Source organism: Neodiprion fabricii, chromosome 1 (assembly GCF_021155785.1).
Source record: "Neodiprion fabricii isolate iyNeoFabr1 chromosome 1, iyNeoFabr1.1, whole genome shotgun sequence".
Lineage (NCBI taxonomy): Eukaryota > Metazoa > Arthropoda > Insecta > Hymenoptera > Diprionidae > Neodiprion > Neodiprion fabricii.
The window spans coordinates 9766046-9786864 of NC_060239.1; the positions used below are offsets into that span (position 1 = coordinate 9766046).

The following is a 20819-nucleotide window of genomic DNA, read 5'->3' on the forward strand; positions in this document are numbered from 1 at the left end:
GATCAGCGTCGCAAACAAAAACCGACGATGGAAGAGAATGGAGAAAGAAAAACGAGAAATATGTGAAATTGATCTAGAAATCGTGCATATATAATGGCGTCACGTCTAAATATCACAAGCAAATGATAACATTATAAATTTCAACACATATTTCAATATTATACATTTATATAAACAATAATCGCTACCAACGCTTTTCATACTTTATCTGCTCCGCCATTCGTATTTAACAATTGAGGATTAGTAATTAATTGCATAGCTCGGATCGGTTCTCAGGAGTTTCCCCGCATTCGCAGTTCTTCTTCTTCACTCGTCGCGCGTCGCACGGAAAAGCATTGCGATTTTTTGGCTTGGCTTATCCACTCTGCAATTTCTGTAATTTATATAGCCTGTAAAATTAAACGGATCTGAAACCGGCAACGCGGTTTTTTTTCGTAATAATAGCATAATAATAGCCATTTGTTTGATCTGAGAAAAATAAGACACCACGTATGCTGGGTTGCATTCGACAACTATACGCATTTCGTGATTGAATTATTGTACAGGTACCTCCGTTTGGTGAATTAGGTTTTTTACTGGGAAGAATATCGTATGTACTAGAAATTATTAAAGATAGAGGATTACAAATTCGAGGGGAGAACGAATTTCGATTATCATGTGCCTTCCACATTTTCGACATCTGACTTGAAATCAAAATGATACGATACGACATTGATTACGATTACAGCGCCTTTGCAATTCATGCGTTCGTTTTGTCCGCGGTCTGGCAAACAGGGAGCGTAACACGCCTTGTCGTCGAGGACTTGGCTGGCTTTCTGTTTGGGATCGCAGGCTTTATCTTCTGGGCACTTTGCTTTTCATAATTTTTCGATCTGGGGGTCCAGGTTACCTCGAAAGCTTTTTTACGGATCGTGGACCTGCAGTTCGTGACATGACCAGGCTCCGTGTGAGCAATTTTGTCACTCCCCGGTTTGCAATTGAATCGTTTCGACGATCGTTCACGGTTGAAGAGTTGCGTTTATGTGAATCCCTTCCAACCGAGTTGAGGGAGTCCGATTCTTTGGAGGGCTAAAAATAGGATGTTTTTAATCACCTGTTAGCCGCTGAGAATGCGCGACGGGTTTGAGCTTGCTTTTCCTTTTTGTCCAATGTATGTTCTAATTATTTACGACTTACTTTGAATTTTTAGTTGCGTAGTTATTTTTATTTAATTTTATTTTTAGTTTTATCTTATGCAAAATGACCCGTCTCTATACTTTTACCTTGCTTTCCTTTGCTTCTCTGTGCTTGTGTTTATTCTTTCCCAGTTTCTCCTGCTTTAAATGTTGTTAGTTTGTTTTAGATTGGTTTAAGGTTTCCAAGACTATCGAGGATATCAGTAAATACTGAAAGTGATACCGATGTTGATACTACTGACGATCAGCCGAAAAGAAAGCAGCTGTTAAGCAGTGACTTTTTGCATTGTTAGTCACTTTTTTTAACGGAGTCACATTTTGTCACATTTTTCTTTTCACATTGAAATCACGTCCTCTGTTGTAATTGAATTTCGTGCGTAAAAAATTTGGTTGCTCAATTTTTTTCCCCCGCGGTATCTACTAAACAAGATTTTGTTTGTCAAGTATTACAGTATTTTTATTTTTTTGTTCCGCATCATAATCGTTCGCTTAAAAGAACAATAAATTCATAAATCAGAGTTATTACTCAATTTTTATTCATTTACCAAATATCGCGTAGGTACAGCGTTAAATTTTTGTAATAGGAAAACAGACGTGAAAAACATGGAAAACCCGTACATAGCGACATAATTGAAACATGGCTAATTCTGACGAGATGAATGAACCCTGGTCGTTTAATTACTGTGCAACAATGAATTCCGACCTGTCACTTTTGAGTCACATTTCTCAGTTTTTTGAAAGCTTTAAGCTCCGAATAAATTCCCTCTTCCAGCTCTGACGTCTGTGTCAGCATGGTGGGTACATCTGTATGCAGGGCAAGGATCGAGCGGGTACGTGGTGCAAAGCGCGATGCGATTCAACGTGGAATTCGATAGAAACGTTGATCAGAAGTTACGGGCCGTGTACCTATACATTACCGGCGGTATATAGAGGGTTGTATAATACGTGCAGGGGCGGGGGATCGCAGGGTGTGTTACGGTACAAGAAGAACGAACACCGCAGCGCTCGCTCGCAGTGAGGCGTAATGCCAAATTCTGATTACACCAACAGATTAGAGAGCTTTGGCGTTCTATATTGGACCGGGGGCTTAGACGAGGCCGCGTAACTTGCGCCAGCGCCGAGCTGGTTGAAGCGAATGCCTTAGGTGAGAAAACGGTCATAAATCACACTAAAGAACAGTGCCGGTGTCGGCCAGATGGGGCTGAACTTGCCTGCGGCGGTTGCGCTCATTTTACACCCTTCTATTTCGGCCGGACATTTTTATGTAACGAATTATCGCCCCGGGAGGGAGCTGAGACTTGAAAATTGTTCGCCGGCACGCGAAATCTTAGCAATTTGCATCGGTATACGACACTCGTTGTTCCTTTCTACCATTCGTTATCCTTGATATGAGAGGGTAATTATTTAAGCTGGCGTTGATCTCGTGGTTATAAACGTGCTTTGTTATATCTGCGGAATAGATCGTTTGAGAGTCGTCACGGAGCTTAACGATGATTGAATTAACCAAGTCTAAATCGTGGTAATCGTACTGATAACTTTGTGCACCTAGATGTATTCTAGGCGTATTTTGCCGGGTATTAATTGCGACCACATGAAAATTTGAACGAAATGAAAGGGCCTAGCTGGGTTTGCCTGTGAAATATGCCTTTCAGCCGAATTGGAATTGCTTTACGCCGAACTTTCCCTTTTCGTAAGAAACCAAGTTCGACCAAATATCAACTCTCTACCTTTACTTGGACACTGGAAATTGACGGGGGCGGGATTTGTCAGTTTTATCCGATTTTCACGTCATGTTGACTCCGGAAATTATGAACAAATTGGAGTTGTGAAATTTTTTTGGATTTTTTTACTGCAAAATCGTCCTGTTGAAAATGTCGATGTGTAACATTATTATTCTTATTTGGAGATTGAGTTTCGAAATATTTATAGATTGTTTTCCATTGCCTCGCAATATTTATAGAACAATGATGGAAAATTGTTTAAATGTTGAACTGCTCCGTATATTCTCGATTTAAAACACGTATAGAAAAACTAAATAAAAAACAATCGATCACCGTACAATTATGCACCGTACCAGTCATTTACTCGACCTCTTTTGTTGTCGGCAGCTTCTACTTTCCCCCAAGCGAGACTAATACTTTGTCGTGTTTGTGAAATATTTGCGAGTTGAGAAATGATTTACAAGGTATACGATACTTTTTCCTTCTTGCGCGAATCCAGTGGAGCTTCCTCTTCCCCGATTCAACTCAATAAACTTGAGAAACTCTCGAAGCGATACCGGGAACATTTCTGTTAACAAGCATGAGCGAAGCGGGTGGATTCCCTGACACGCGAGAGCCATTCGACCATGCTTGCGGATGGGGGTGCAGGTGATTCAGTCAATGTATACCCCAAGTCTCGTCGTGCGATGATGCGAGGAAAAATCATGATCAGAGTAAAAACATCCAACATCTATATGGAATATGTTCGGCCAGGTCGTTAGGGTTTCTCATTGCACAATTTTTATAACCGACTCTCTTTGCTTACTTGTTTTCAATTACACGTACATTTTATCTGTGGTCAGGATTTTCCAATGAAATTCTCTACCGTTAACTTTAAAGATCGGTTCACCTTATTCGGTTCACAAAAATAATTTACGGAAAGTCTAACTGATGCATATACGATCTTGTAGCACGTTACATTTGTGGATAACACAAAGCTGCTACGACTTTTTTATTTCTAATAATCATTAAAAATATTAGCCGTTATCTCGACTTGTTAGACATTTATTAAAAACTGGCGAGAAACACGTGAAAAATAAATTAATCGTGCAAATAAATCACCCATCGGACTATACATTGCAAATTTTATACGAACAACAAAAGTTTGCACTTGATAGACGTGTGCAAGTGGTGTAGGATTGGATTCATAGCGGTGAAGAAACTATCGCCGAACTCAAGCTGCTGTGCGTCCGCTTTGTCATCGTGAAATCTATTCCAAGCCAAGGAAATGACGCGGAAAGAATGAAACATGCGTTATCAGGAGAACATTTTACCCACTGGTTCTAGATTGTATATGTTACGTACTTGGTACGGTATATCGATTACCGACGACGCATAGAGTCTTGGACGTTGGCCGCCGGTCTCGTTTTAATTACCTATTTGTTTTTCTTCATTTTTTCAGGTTTAGAAAAGTTGGCACATAAAGACGGAGGGAATAAAAGCTGATGCGTCAATAGCTGCCATAACGATGGGCGATGAATAAACAGTAGAGATGGCACTGACGGTCGGGTGACTCATGTTTGTCGTGCCGATTAGAGATAATCAAGTTCCTTGGGTGCTTCGCAAGTTGAAAGAAGAAGTAATCGCTCGTTTAACAAAGCCTTTAATTTGCAGCCGCGGCGCAGAGAATTGCTCGCTACCGTAATAAGATTTTGCGAGTTGCTGTAAGCCATTGGGTGGTTGTATCAAAATAGATTTATTGATTCCCTGTACTTCAAACAATCGAAAAGGATTTAAAGGGGTCATCAATCACTGTTAATTTTTCCGTTTTTCTCATTAATGTACTAAATTTGTAGAAAATTTTCGTTTGCACGATTAGCTCTTCATCTTAGGCTTAACGGAGATTTCGAGAATTTACGATTCTTCTTACAAATATTACGCGCTTGCACTTTTGATACAAATCTTTACGAAATTTCAACCCATTGTTTTTTTCATGTTGAAAATCATGCTACAGAATTGTACAATTGGGTAAAATTGGCTGATTTTTCAGCTATTACGGGTAGTTGGAACTAAGCGAGCTTAAGATATTCGAGACAGACGTGAGACGCTAAGATTTTCTTGTTAAATGAGAAATAGGCAAAGTTCCTACGGACCTCAGCAAATTGCGTCAAGTTAAATACGACCGAATTTAGTGTTGTAATTTAACTCCGAACAGCAGTGCCCAGCGACGCTGGTTGAGTGAGTAATGCTGAACGATAAAAGATAATGAAAGGGCACCAATTAAGAACAAGTTGGGGAATCGAGCGAGATAATCAGCGACAAAGGCTGAATGCTCCGTTAATCGCGTAAGAAAGAGGTCCGAAAAAGGGAAGGCCGTTTTATTTCCACCCTTGATCATGCCCTCTGGCTCATGTCAGACACGAAGATACTCGAATCGATTTGAGTGTTCGCTCGAACTTCCAAGTCTAGCTTATACTCCACTCCAACTGTGTTCAGACTCAATAATTCATAACTAAATTGCTACCGATTCTAGAATTACAAACCATCATGAAACTTTGCAGTGCTTGGAAAATATTATTTAAGGTCTGCGAGTAAAAAATTCATTTTTCCAATACCTGCTTGGAAAGTTTGTTCTTCGAAGCCTGTGAGGCGTGCGTAAAGTATGCCATATTTCTAAACAGGGCTGTTGAACAATGTTTGCGCATGCGCGTAACTGAACTGCTCAATTTTATGAACTAGGGTTTTCTCTGAGTTGTTTAATGTGTATTTCGAATGAACTTTTTTTGTATCTTCTACATAATTATAAACGGAACCACTGAAACTTGACGGTCTTCTCTGAAAGGCCTTGGATTACGATGAAATTATCTTTTCATATTAATCTGAAAACGCTGCCCTATCGATTGATCCAATTTGATACTAGGCCCCGATTAGAAAAAAGTGTTAACGTGCGAGTGGCATTGTGATGCTTTTCACGATAAACCATGTCAAATTTCTATGAAACTGGGTAGGATTCCCACTAGAATTCCAGCAACTCCTGATGATTGATCAGAAACCCGAAAACCTAATCCGAAAAATTTCTGGGAAGTATGCATTTCCTGAGAAAGTTTTAAAGTTTAAAGAAAAAAACTGTACTTCATAACGTAAAATTGGATTCTTTCTTTTCCAATTATGACTTTGCTACTTTATGAAAGTTTTGTTTCCTGCGTAATTATCTTCACCAAATTTCGTTTACTTCAATACTCGTAGATTATTTCATATCGGTGTAACGCGACAGCAGTATTTCAAAAATGCTTGCAGTATTGTTCGTAAGTATGGATTTTGATTCGTTTGATGCTGTATCTGACAAATTTTCGTTTCGTTCTGAACACTGAAGTTTATAGAACCCTTACACATATATGTATGCATAAAAGAGTAAAGTAACTTTCATTTTTCAAGACGAAACGAATATGTATATATATATCTTCTTGCAATGGCTATAAATTGAAACTTTATTTTTACACTTACTCAACAACGAAGTTCAACTTTTATAACGAGCCGCAATAAATTATACCCCCGTTCAGCTCCGTACGCACGCTATTTCGTGTTATGGTCCGCCATTTGGTTTCAGTAAGACTTATTTTTGTACGAAAAGAGTATTGCTGTTATTCTGTCTGCGAGTAACTTTTTGCATTGCGACGCGTAGGTACACAAGCAGGACCCACCTACACCCCCGCCTATGCCCTGCAGCCTCGACTTGAATATTTTACGAGCTTTATCTGCTAAAGTGCTCGACCGGTGTCTGAGAAGGCTGTCAAATACCTAGATCACCAAAATCCTAACTACTGTCACATCAGCTCATCACGGAAATGCAATTAACATCCAATAAGACCCGGGATCAGACAACGAAAATGGTTTGCTACAATGTTATCGCAAGTGATGCCAGAGCAAATCCAATCGGGGCCTTAACAATTTTTGGGCCTACCCGAACAAATGCCCGCAAGCGAACTACGTGCGTGCGTATCCCGCACGCGGGTACACCGTAATCTCGGTAAATTGTGGTGGTAAGGAGAGAAGACCGTGTTATAGGTACATTGCATAGAGTAAAGTTTGTAGCGCTTGGCGGCAGTCGAAGTCGGTTGGCTGGTGGGGAGCATTTGAAACGCGCCGATGTGGAGGTGGCGGTGGCAGTGCCATGGTGGGGGTGGCTTCATACCCGGGGCAGAGAGACGGTGTCGGCGCGCGCGACTCTCCCAACCTCAGTGTTGTTCGGGACGCCATTGCGCAAGGTCGTTTCGCGGAGGTTTCAAAGCGTTCGGCATCCTCGACAGTCACTGGGTCGGTTCTCGACCTGGTCTCAGTCTGGTTCTTGATCCTCACCGCTATAGACGGGATCTAACAAAATCCGAAATTGCACCTTGTGAATCGCGAGACGAAAGAAGAGAGAGAGAGAGGCAGAGGCGCCGCCGAAAGCTCGACGATTGAATCGGTGAAAACGAGGTGGAACCAGATTCTCGTTGACCCAGTTAAATAGAGCGCAGTAAATCCCGCGGCCGGAATGAACCATTTGTGGTTTATAATATTTGACGAATAAAATGGGATAAGCGAAGATCTTGCATGAAATGAGCGCCATGTAACTTGGGCTCATCTTGAATCTTATCGCGATTCCATTTGCAACTTATTTCGTTTCCTTTTTTTTTTTTATAAATCATTTACCGGTGTTAAAATCCGGGCGTTATGAAGACCGTTGGTGTGAGTTAAAGTGGTGTTTTCGCGCGTTTAATATCACGGCGTAATCATAGATTGGCACGGTAATCTTGAGGGTAAGATGAGCCCGACCTCCCAGGGCGCCCTGGAGGTGGAACGTTACATCGGAAGCTGTTTGATATCGTCTAGTGCTCGACCTGCCCTTCACAAGAGTGTCAAGAAGCAGCAGGAACAAATTTGTCGAGGCAAACCTCGCTACTCCCAACAAACGTTCGGCTCATCAAACCCCACCGATCAGTCTCAGGTCCAGTATTCTCCCCAGGGTGGCTGGGCCGGCACTCCCCTCATATCTATGACAACTTCTCCCCGGAGGAATAACCACCGCTTGTCACCCACCCTCGCCCAACAACAACAACAACAACAGCAACAACAACAACTACAACAACAACAACAACAACAACAACAACAACAACAACAACAACAACAGCAGCAGCAGCAGCAGCAGCAGCAGCAGCAGCAGCAACAGCAGCAGCAACAATTAATCAGTGAGACTGACCAAGGAAACCCGCATCAACGAAACCCACTTTCACGACTCGCTATTCATACTCAAGGGGCCCCGCTAATTTTGTCGGGTCGATTCAACGCCTGGGGAAAATTACACAACGGTAACGTTGGGACAATTAATAATAACAACGGCAACAACAACAACAACAACAACAGCAGCAACAACAACAACAACAACAACAACAACAACTGCAGCAGCAACAACAACGTCGCAGGGAGCAACACGAATTTTGGGAACGGATCGCGATGCGCACCGCCGCGTTTTCAGCGTAGCGGAGACCCGTTGAAGAAGGCGGGTAATTTGAGTCAAGGGTCATCCGGTAAGGAGATGAACGGAGGAAACGTGGCGAATATAGACTCGCTGAGTATCGCGAGCGACGAGAGTTCGGGATCGAACAATTCGGAGAACAGTTTGCCGAGGATAATAAAGCCGAGGAAGCGTAGAAAGAAGGATCGGAAACCACCGAACGTGACGACGGAGATTTCGAAATCCGAGGAGCTCCCAGCTGGGGGCGTCTCCGAGACGTCTAGCATAGTCACGCTCAAGCCCTACGTGCCCGTCTGCTACGAGAGATTCGAATCCCACCGGACGCCGCCGCCTGGTGGTAATCGTCGACCGCCGTCGAGCAGAGAAAGTTACTCTTCCGGGCGGCCCCATTCGAATCAGGAGATCGTTGACACGAGGCAACGATACCACCGGCACCACGTCAAGGTTCTCGACAACAACCGAAACGTCCTCGCCGTCCCGTCCGGCCGCGTTCAGCAACCCGGCGGCGAGGCGAGGTTCTACAGGAACACGGGTCACCAGTTCGTCCACGTGGTTGACGGGGTCAACGAGGTTACGGGGTGCAAAGAGGGTGTCTTTGACGGGCCGGGATCGTGCCAGTGCCGCTACTGCGATCCCTCGGGTCTGATCTGGGACGTCGACCAGAACGGATACTCGCCGTATTTGACGCCGCCGCCGCCGACAGACTACAACAGTCCTCACTTCTCCTCCGTGCCGTTGTTCTTGTCGCAGGGGATCAACGGGCAGGTGGAAAAAGCGCACGAGTATCCCGAGGAGTCGGCTTCGATATCGACGTTCTACCACGAGCGAGAGAACGCCGCTTTGAGGAGAAGCTGGAGCGATCCGACAAGTTTCTTCAGCGACGAGATAACCCCAAATCGAAGTGTCGGGGTCATCGGTGACAGGGCACCTCCTGCTGAGACGAGTCGGACGAAACACGCGACCTCTTGGAGGGGCTGGAGCACCGGGAACGCCGCTCCGTCTCCCGGGACGTCCCAGGGACTCGAGGTGTCGACTGAGATTGTGACCTCGCTGAATGGTCATCGCGATATCGAGATCAAGTTCTACTCCTCGTCTCCCCCTACGGCTGTCCCCGATGACTGCAAATCGGGGTTCACCTTCCCGGACGAGGATCTGAGCGACATTTGGAGCTACCACGAGTCCAAGCTGCAGCAGGACTTCCGCACGCTCCTACAGGCCGAGGAGTGAGTGACCAGTGGTGGACTCAGTTAGTGAGTGATGATCGTGATCGAAGCGATTGACGAGAGTTTTTTGCCTCGTGCAAGCCCCTCGCCGTTCGGGTGAACCACAAAAAGTTCGTTGCGTCGTTTTATCACCGTGTCCGAACTGTCCTATCGCGTTATCGTCTACGTCGCGCGATTACGACGTCGGGCGATGATTGAAATGAATAATCCACAAAACGACTGCGGGAACGTAAAAGCGGGAGAAAACAAAAAAGAAAAAGTTGAGGCGCGGAGAAAGAGAGAGAGACGGAACTCGTAACGGTGCGAGTACGTGAGCTGATTACAAACGAGTCACGTATCTCGTTTACGTCGAGTACCTACCTGCCAGTCTGCCTACGTACTCCCTGATTACGTACACCGGGACGAAGAAGAGTGTGCGATAGTAACGTAACGTATGCACGATACCGTAAATAGCAAAGTGCGACGAGCTATACTATCCTCTAGCTTACGATCCTCCTCATTGTTGTTTTTCATGCTGAAACAGCAACGTGTGTGAGATTACCGACCCAATGAGCCCCACTGCTTGTGTGCACTGACTATAAGCCGGCAGCGTATGTATCCACCTCTTCAGGTCGGTCGGTCAGTCAGTCGTTGAAGAAGCGGAGGCGAGAGATGGAAGTGAAGGGAAAGGAAAGGAAACGAGTCCCACTTGTCGTGCTAATGACCGATGTGTCAGCCACGTCGCGAGATGCGATATGCAGGCATGGAATCACTCATTGTTTTTCTTAGCAAGGAGATGAGAGACAAAAAAAGAGAAAACAATGAACGTCTAATTTACAGAATAGACCAGGACAAAGAACTTGTTCTCGTCACTTACTCCGAATTGTATTGGATTCGGTTGCTTCCCAAACGACCGTCCATAGAACAAGTATTTGCCTGTGTACCGCATTCGGAGTCTCCAATATCATGCGGTGATGATCAATGGGACACCTTTACGCACCGCGCGATCGGAAGGGAAGAAGATGGAAAGCGGCTTTTCCGGGAACGTAACCCGTACGTGCCGTGCTTGTGTAAATCGCGAGTTGAAATTTTATTTCAGTGCGTGTATTACGTTTAGTTGAGAACAAAGAGAAATTGCGGATAATGCATCCGTTATTCGGGACGTATCAACACCCCTTGATACTAACTAAGTGATCTCGTTGATCGTTCGACAATGTCTATATGTGCATAAAAGAAAGGAAAAAAAAAAAATGTCGAATAACTAAAAGATAAAACGCTAACGAAACATTATGTAGATCTGTATATGTATGCTGTGTGATTGCGCGTGAGTATGTCTCTGCCTGTCTGCCTCTGTGTGCAAGGGAGGGAGGGCTTGTGAAGAACAAGGGGGCAGAGGGGTCGACGCGGTGTTTGGGTAAGGATAATGGTTTTACGTGTGGGTTATAAATGGGTTTGCCTTCGTTCACGGCGAAAGGACTTGTGGAAACGCCGGAGGAAGCCATCTCGTCGACTAACTTGCTGTATCGTAGAAACTGAGAACGACCCTGTTCCAGCTTTGCTCGGTGTTACCCAACTTTCAAGCCTTCCGCATGTGTCATTGATCCGCCTATTCTCACCGCTCTTTAATTCTGCGCCACGATTGCGATTATTTTTTCATTCATAATCTATTTCTCGTCGTTTCCACGAATACAGTCTTGAGCGAATGTATCCACGGTTAAGACCGTATCCAGCAATCTCTGGGAAACCGAACGAAATTTCATCTCGCGTCGTTGATCTTGTCGTTATAGGGAGTTTCTCTCTTTTCTTACCATCACCGCCCCTCGATCGAAACCCACCGATCTCTTGTTACGCTATTTATTCCAGTTCATTAATTCTTATAGCGTCATTGACATTTTTATAAGCCGATGGTCTTTTTGGTTGCGTCTTTACGCCACTGAACGCTACCCTGGAGTCCTGTTGCGTTTCATTCGCTTCATATCCTTCGACCTGAACCATTTCTCATTTTTTGGTTATTGGTGAAGTATTCACTCTATCTTGCAATCCCAACAACATCTGCTATCGTACCAGCGTATCTCGAGGCGAACAACATGTCACGGGTGAAACGACGACGTTTCCTAAAACGAGCCAAGCAACGAGCCATTCGTCACAAGTTACAGTAACAAAATATGTGAATTTTGAACTTATTACATGAAATCCAAATTGCTACTCTCGTACGCTTCACGCCCTGATTTGTATCCAAATTGTTCACCTCGTTCGCAGTGACCCGTGCTCTGTACTAAATCTGTGCGCTACTTACTTCATAGACGAATAATTGAATCACCCGTTCGGTCGATTTCCACCCCGGCATAATTATCCGCCACACCACCTCTCGGTTGGAATCGGATTTCATCGGCCTGCAATCACGACCACATATCGCTCCTAGTCTAAACTGTACCGCTAATTAACGTCATTTACCGACCGAGTCTGCAGCATCAAGTTGATTGTGTATTGCGGATAACAAGTATTTATTTAGCGCATAACGTACGCGAGTGTGGATTTAGCGTTGGTGCGAATGTGTCGCGAATGAACTCCTGCGGGTCAACATAGCTTTTGCATACGAATGCATGTACGAACTTCGTTATTTAACAAGGTTTGAGATTGGATTATCAAAAAGGTGCGGAAGAACGTGTCGCTTGAATTCTCGGCGATTTGTGAACAGCGACTGTGGATGTAGTGGATGTAAAGCGTCAGGCTATATCCATTTACGTGTACGTGTGGCAATGAGTGAAATATTTGAACCGGTATGTGTTAAGGAATGTTGAAATAGCCTAAATCGTAAAAATTTGTGTATAGAGAAGACATGTGTCTGCAATCTCTATTCGTTGTACCGAAAATCATGTTACTAACGTTAAGCATGTATAGAGGTTAAGTGAAATATGTATATGTACGGACAGCGATGCCCGTTTATGAATTCATATATTTATTAGAATATACGTGTGTGTTTATATAGGGTAGATTCATTTCCCGTATGTTGAATAATTCCACCAACGCAATGATCGCATTTTTAACTTGGCCTTGGATCTCATTTATCAGCTCGGGCGAGAGTGACGAGAGAATTTTCTTTCAAACCTGGAACATTTTGTCCAATCGATACTGCGGAATGAATACTTCAAGCTGCTCTCGTCCCAGTTATTATTATGTATTATATATTTGCTAAGAGAGGCCTGGGCGTCTGCTTCAAAATACGGATAATCCTTTCGAAAACTCAGCTACCTCCGCTGATATCAATCCTTATTTCGTGCGTCGGACAGTCACTTTTATATTTTTCACTTCCCATTCATATATTGTACCTCATGCTTCTGAATAAGTGAGCTCACGTAACGTCTGCACTTTCACTCTCTTTGGTTAAGTATACGATGTCTTCTCTGAAGCGAAACCTCGCGCTGGCCGATGCGATGGTGTAGCAAAATACGATTATGGTAACTGGAGTTTTGAAGCGGAAAGTCTGGGGCTCGACGAGTCACGTAGTAACGGACCCCGGACGAATTCGGACTGCGACGTTGAACACCCGACTTCGACGATGGTCCAACAATGCCAATTTGTATCTGCGATCTAGAAACACGCGTTCCACGTTTTGTCACGTACTCTCGCGACCGAGAGAGAGAGAGATAGACTGCCACCTGCTGTTGGTGAAATTATTCGTTACTGTTTTACATTCGTGTTTTCTACTTACTTTACCGTCTAGATCCTTCTCTCAGCCAGTATAAAATGAAATACACTGAAATAAAGAAAAGATAAATCTATACAACTTCAACGGGCTTTTTTCATATGCGTTTCTTTATTAACCTGTCTTTACCCATTCCACACGAACACCTATCATAAACGATTCATTCAACTTTGCCTCGAAGTGATTTAATTTATCAGCATCAAGCTCAATGTTACCTTGGCTCCGATCAAACGTCGCACCGTTAACTGATTGAGTAGTCAGTATGTTTTTAAATTTTCAGATACCACTGACAACCTAACCTGTACTTTACTAATGCCTCTGCGGTAATTAAGGACTATTTGAATACTTTTACACAGCCATAGCTGTGCTTAGATTTGAATATTGAGTCTATGTTACAAAATATCGTTCTTTCCATAATATTGAAAATGACCTTTGGTAATTTACTGCAACAATTGTTTTTTTTTTTTTCTTTCTTGCAACCGCAGATATAAATTTAACACGATGCGAAAAGATCAACGAAATAAGTTGGGAACATATTTTAAACCAGAAGGTAAATAGGAGTTACGAAGAAGTTTACTTGAAACTTTCAGTCATAAAGTAGCCGTTAAATCATCTACTTCTTTATGTTAGTCGGGATATTGGGCTCAATAAATTGGCTCGATTATGCTGACCTGATTACTAAATTGGAAAGCGGTGCAATAATACTTATATGCACCCGATGTTCATTCGCTTTCGTTTATTACCTGGCCATTTTGTTAAAATCACCATATTTACAGAATTTCAAAATTTACAGCTGGTACTGTGAAATTCGGCACCGTTGCGTTGAAATCGAGACTGGCTTGCCGTTACAAACATTTTTACGTAATCAATTAGTGAGTGTGTATTTTTAGTCAGTGAAAAATAATAATTATGTATGTATCCATATCAGATTGTTCAGCTTTCCGAAACTGCAGGGGTATTAGTAGTATGATCAATACATGCATAAATTTTACTTGAACTGATTTTAAGCGTTGCATGTGAAAGTTGCGCGTGTGTTGGTGCAGGCGGTGACCACGTGGCTTGGTAAAGCCGATTTCAAGAGAGATTTACGGTATAAACAACATTTGCAGATCAAATTCGTGTTTACTTCCATCATTTGATCCAATAAAATCATAGAAACTTAATTTAACTTGAAAACTGAGTAAAACGCGCTGTGTATTTTGTATATTCTCTTGTGATGTCAGGTTGTTGATCTGTTACTTGTACCCGTATATTGCAGTAATGCAACCTGCAGGCTAACGAGCCCTGCCGATTAGTGTATCAAACGATGATAACTGTGTAAGTAGAGCCTCGTTTGATACTTAAAACGTTGGTTTCACCTGCGTGCCATGTTTATACACGCATGTGACTGGAATGGATATGCGCGCGTACTTGCGACAAGAGGTAACATCGGGGATCGTTTTCTACCGCTGAACAAAGCACCAGAAACGTTCTGGGAACTTCCTGCTGAAAACTATCACAAAAGCTTGACAGTCATAGAATTTGTTCTGTTCAACAAGCGAGGAGCTGATAATTCAAAGAAATTATGCTCGAATCGTTTCCCAGGTTTTTATGCTCGTGTACACAGCTGACTCGCGGCCATTCTATTTTTAATTTCAAGTCTCCACTCTTACCCGGGATGTAGAAACAGCAGGCGATTGTCACTCGTTGTCAGCTTGGCTGCAAAATAATTTTAATACGCTCGTCTTTGGCTGTCTACCTTCTTCTTTGATTTTTCAACTCATAATTGCGAGCTCCTGACGGAATTACATTCGAGGATTGAAATTACTCCGTAACCGTATGGCTGCTTTTATATTTTGGTAAAAATCTGAGACCCGAGATGGTATGAAATGAAATACGTAACAGTCGTTGACGTTTCAAAACGACAACGCTCGAAGAAAAGCTGCTATTCAAGTGTACATGAGTAGAAAAATACTGCTTTCGCACCTGAAGCTCTGAAGGATCGTTGCGAATTCTTCTCGAGTCACAGAAACATCTTTTATGTAGTTAAATGAGATGAATCGTTTTTGAGTTTTTTAACTTGCCAAGAAGATACACGAAACGGTTATTGTTAATCTTGTGGTTACTCAGAACTATTCAACAGTACGACACGTGAATTACAGATATAGCTAATTCCTTGTAGACATCTTTTAGTGATATTCATCACTGGCACAGCATATGTGCGTGTGTTGAACATCTCATCCAGTATTGGTACCTGAATCCATGTTTGCCTGAATATGACTTTTCCCATACATGGTAGCGGTTCTTTACAATCGCCTTCTGCATGTGTGTTACATTTGCGAATGTTTGCCATGCCAGGGAACCGTGAAAGGTTGACGACAAGCAGAGTGTTTCGCTGTCAGAGAAATATAAGAATCCGAGAAATTCAGTATACTTAATCCGTTTCAAGATATCGGGGAAAATTTGAACAGATGAGCATACTTTCTAAAGTGATTTCTTTGGGTTGACTGCCGCTCAAAAACTGACATCATTTTTGAAAATATCACAAGCCACTGACCACATTTTTGGAATGTTTCATCGCTTTTGCTGTCCGACACATAGGCACGAAAAGTGAATTTTACACTTCAGGGAAAGCGAAGTGTATCGCAATAGCATTACTATTTTCATTTTAAATTCTTAAGAGATTTCAGAGATAGATTCCTTACTTTGCTAAGATAGTACTTGTTTAAAGCTTACGATAGTTCTCATTATGGAATAATGGTCATTACGTCTACCTTTATTTGTTTACCAATACACTTATCGCTCTTAAAAGAAAGACAATCCCATTTCTTGAAAATCCTGAGCATTGAACTTCTCTTGGCTTTATCGCAAGGCAATGAGAGAATACTTTGGCTTGCTATTTGTAGGCTAGCAACGCGATGCTGTTTCTCAATGTATTTTGTCTGGTGCTGCTGTTTTGTATTTCTCATTTTTTTTTTTTTTTGCTAACCCGCGTTTACAATTGCATCTTATCAGATATATCTGAATTGTAAACTGTATCCACCCCATCGTTGGTACGCCGTCGAGGTATCTTTTCCTTGTTGCAAGGAAAGCAGTTCAGCAGTATTTGCGCCACTTTAATAATATTCATTCAGACGAGAGGTGAAATCAATTTCTCTGTAGATGTTACGCATCGGCGACGTTACGCCTTGTAAAACGACGAATGCTGATCCGAGATCTCCCGTCATGGGTTCGGCAAAGGGCGAAGAGTTTACAACTCGAGTTCAACCCGTTGGTCTGATTTTCATTCCTTGGTGTCGTATAAATATATTTTCGAAAATTTCGCACAGCGTTACACCGAAAAGTAACGCAAACGCTACGGCGGGGGGGGGAACTTTAGAGAATCCCGGTGTTGGAAGTCACTGACTAAATTGTTCGCCAAAAAGGTAGAAAAAGATGAGCCCCCCGACGTTGTAACAATTACGGTGCCAGCAGTCACTCTCTCGGGGCGCAAGCACTGGGTACGTTTGGTGCTGGTAGTTTACTGTCAGCTGGGAACCGTAGCGGCTGTTATACCAGCTGGGTAGTCTGGCTTTGACAATTAGAGTGTGTACAGTATATATGTGTGTGTGTGCGTGTACACCACGAGCACCTGCAGGTACAGCAATGCCTGCCTACATATCCGCCTACGCAATTTCTAACTAATTTGCAAACGTTGTTGTGCACCGTGCTTTACTCTCTCTATTCGCATGGGTTAATCAACGCAATGTGGTCATAATTATAACAAACCCATTTCAGATGCAGTCCTGTATCCTCGGCTCGATTGTGCCTTCTTATTACCCAGCTTGACTCGTGCTAATTCAAAACGAGCTATTCCGGGAAAAATTTGTATATAATTTTTTAGTATGAATCGGGAATTTACTGTTATTTTATGTTTTTGATTAAGGTCTATTCCCGATTGATGCGAAAATTTGTTTCATTTCACTTCCGTTGTCACTATACTCACGTTATCTTGAATTATGGACTGGCCAAACATCGTGCATCTTTGCGTGAATATTTTTTCCGTACTTATACTGCTTGTTAATTTAATGTTACAAGTTGCGTAACGAACGTACTTTTGCGTCTGGTCTTGCTATACGTCGTGGCGACGATGGAACGACGACCTTAGCGAAAACGATTAAGGTTACATTGGGTAATAGTATTATTTCATGAGAAATGGACGCAGTCCATGCACCGCCGGTTACAGAGACGTTGCTATTTCATTGTTTTTACAGTTTTGCGTAATGCCGAGCCGGCTTTTTACAACTGCTATCCTCTTGATTCCGGGTAACTATTCGCTAGAAGTGAAAATTTTATGTGATTCTTGTTTTGTAATTTAAGACGTTAAAATCATCTTGATATATAATTTCAAGACAGCTTCGAGGCTTAGCATTTACGCTTTCTCTCAGAAGTTGTGGTCGTGAATTTTCCAATCGCATAACGTGAATTCAACCGTATTTCAAAGCAGACGAGGAGTAGACGCTTCGTTCAAGAAATATAGAATACTGTAAGCATGTCTTGATTGATTGTCACATTGCCGCTTGCTTTCCAAGTAAATAGATCATGCGATCTATGAATTGTTAATTATTATTTTGTGAATCTTTCTTGATTCGTTTTCTGAAAGGAAGCACACCATAGTCTGTATAGGGTGGACAGATTTTACTTGGCGTTTGGGGTTTTATCATCCATGAGATTGTAGTAACCAATTTAGTTCCTGATATTCGATTCATCGTGTATTCGGCTTACACTTGAATGTGAAAATATGTTACCGCTGTGCACAAATTGCAGGGGTTGAAAGTGAATTATTTATTTTCAGGTAAGCAATCAATTCAATCGAGATGTTAGGTCACTGGAGGTGCTGGTAAGTAGTCAGTTTTAGTAATATTTTTATTCTTTTTAAACAAAACGAAAAAACTATGAGTTCTACAAATTTTGTCAATTTAATATTATATATTGAGCTTAGGATTTTGAAAGATGCTGTTTTACTCAAGCGGCTTACAAGTTCAGTATGTGAACAAGTTTATTCAACTTTTTGCTAATAACCGATTATCTTGTAGCGTCATAAAGTCGACTATATGAGGTACAGTATCCGCATCTCTGGGGCAGGAAATTGAAAATGCAGGAACCGGATACAAAAGTATACAATATTCCTGTCTGTTGTTTAAGGGATTTAAAGCCATTCGTGAAAGGCAATCTATGAATTGCCGTCTACTTTTTGATTCTAAAGTTCCACTTACATTCTTATCTTTCGCAATACGTAATTAAACATAAATTCGTTTCGAATAACCGGTTAAAAATTGCAAGGAACCAAACCAGACACGTATAAATAAAGTATAAATGACCGTCTATAATACATACGGTCATTTTGGCTTTATCTGGCTGAATAAATATTTTAGTAATCACATCAGTGATCTGCAAAAATGTTAATGGCTAATGGGATATTATACCGCAACACTGTCGATATTATACTTCGATAACTATCCTTACTGCAAAAAACCTATCCAGAATATTAATTCGAAATAGTTGGAAAACACAAAAATTAAAATTTTGGAAGCTAGCCAATTAACCACACAACTAATCACCCTAAATCGGTAAATGACATTTGCCTGAAACAAAATCCAATCATCAGCGAGCAGATTATTATTTAAACGTGAAAAAAGTTGCTGGGTATTTTCGAACGAACGACGAGATTCGGACTGATGCCGCACGATAGCGGATCCGGAATATCATCGAGGTAATGAAATCGCGTTTCGGACGCCGCAAACTAGCCATACTAATGAGGGTGGTTTGTGCGTGGGCGCCCTTTCGCCTCGTCCCGACAAGACGACTTACGCCCAGCGGAAGAGCAAACAGGGCTCCACACGACCCAGGTTCTTGGCGTGGCTCCTACCCACCTCGACGCAACGAGTAGTAAAACTACTCGAGTAGGCGCTCAACCAGTTAATTATAGGATTAATCTGTAAACTGGATTGTGTATCCGGTGATCAACCTCGCTCACGCGTTCAAATGCACCTCGGCGTTCGTTCGTTCGTTCGTACGTGCGAGTTGAGTGAGCAGGTAGAAGCCTACCTACATACATTTATAAGTAGGTAACAGCTTCTCCTGGGATGCGACTCGCGTGCCGCCGCCTCGTCTTATCGCGTCTGGTAATCTTTCCGCGATCCAAACGCGTATCATCGTATTCATCTCTGATATATATTCGTGAACGAGTTATATTCAGAACCGGCCGCTGCGGATATTCGCCGCGAAATCAATCGAATCCTGAGACGCCGGAGCGCTTCGCTCAAATCGAGCCCAGTTCATCCTCTTTGAATTATTCATACAGCCTCCGGGTGGGGTGGATTCGGACACGGAGATCGGCATGTGTGTCTGTATGACTTCTCGAATTCAATGTTGACACAGGACTTTGCTCGATGGTCTCTGCTCGGTCCTGATAACTACCAGCGATGGTCTTGCCACCGGGTCACTGATAACCATCGGGGCTTTGACGGACTTGGACGAGAGACCTTGAATATTTAGCGTGGGCATTTTCAACTGACGAATACATTTTCGACTAGTTTTTATACGATTTTCGGGAAGATCGAGGGTATCTTCTTTATATGCACTTAAATTTTGTCTGGTTTGGATAGATTACCTTGGGTTACATTGCGGTGGAAGTATGAAAGGAATTCAGCACCAGCCAGAGTCCAGATAAAGATATGAAAATGCCAAAAGATCGTTGCGGTGTAATTTGGATTGTACAAGTCGTAAATAATCTTTGATCTTACCGCTGAAAGTCGTCTGGATTAATTTAACTCTACACCAAGTAGCAGCAATATACAGGGTGGGCCAATAAAAACCGCAACGATTTGAAACATGAGTAAAATGCGAAAAATTTTATTCCAGAAATTAGAAGAATGAACCTTTCAGACTAAGAAGTTAGTTTGAAATGAGTCCTGGAAAATCGGGAAATATCAGGGAATTTGATATTTAATGGACGTTTGACACCCTCACTCTGTACACTGTACTTGTGAGGGATGTATTCCGTAATTTACTATGCGCTTATACGTGATATCAAATTATCCATAACTCCATCGAGAATACCGATTTCCACGAACTTACCTAGAATCTGTATATCATGCAGCGATCGTGCAGTTGGTTCCCACCTGGAACATATAGTGTACAGGTGTAATTAGTTTAGGTGAAGTGCGTAATCTGATTCCGTCAACTCGGATACTCCGACGATATCCTTACAAGTTCCCGATGTATCCCAGTAACGACAAGACTCCTCAACGTCAACTAACCACCTTAACAGCTGTTTTCCTTCACCGATTGTTGGTTATGCAAGAACCTGGTGCCGACACCGTAATACGCGAGCCAGTCATCGCTCGACGCTTTCTTTGCTCGCTGCTCGCTCTTTCATTGTTTCCATCTCTACACTCTATTCGCGTTTCTGCAGCTCACGTCACGGCGCTGACGTTACGGTCGGCATTCCCGGTGCAAAGCGGTTTTTCACTCGGGCAGTTTGTCACGGAAACAAAAGGT

At 42.6% G+C, this 20819-nt stretch overlaps 2 protein-coding genes across 4 annotated transcripts in view; both read left to right on the top strand.

Annotated features, from left to right (window-relative positions):
• The window catches only part of LOC124187792 (CCR4-NOT transcription complex subunit 6-like), a 478238-nt gene that overhangs the window by 62769 nt on the left and 394650 nt on the right, over nt 1-20819 (top strand). The window lies entirely within an intron of this gene.
• Nucleotides 7091-13385, top strand: LOC124187791 (transcription factor mef2A-like). Its single transcript, XM_046579965.1, has one exon. The coding sequence runs from the start codon at nt 7680-7682 to the stop codon at nt 9615-9617; it is 1938 nt and encodes a 645-aa protein (XP_046435921.1). The 5' UTR covers nt 7091-7679; the 3' UTR covers nt 9618-13385.

Excerpts from the sequence above, each read along its gene's own strand:
- LOC124187791 (XM_046579965.1), top strand. The coding sequence starts at position 7,680 with ATGAGCCCGACCTCCCAGGGCGCCCTGGAGGTGGAACGTTACATCGGA.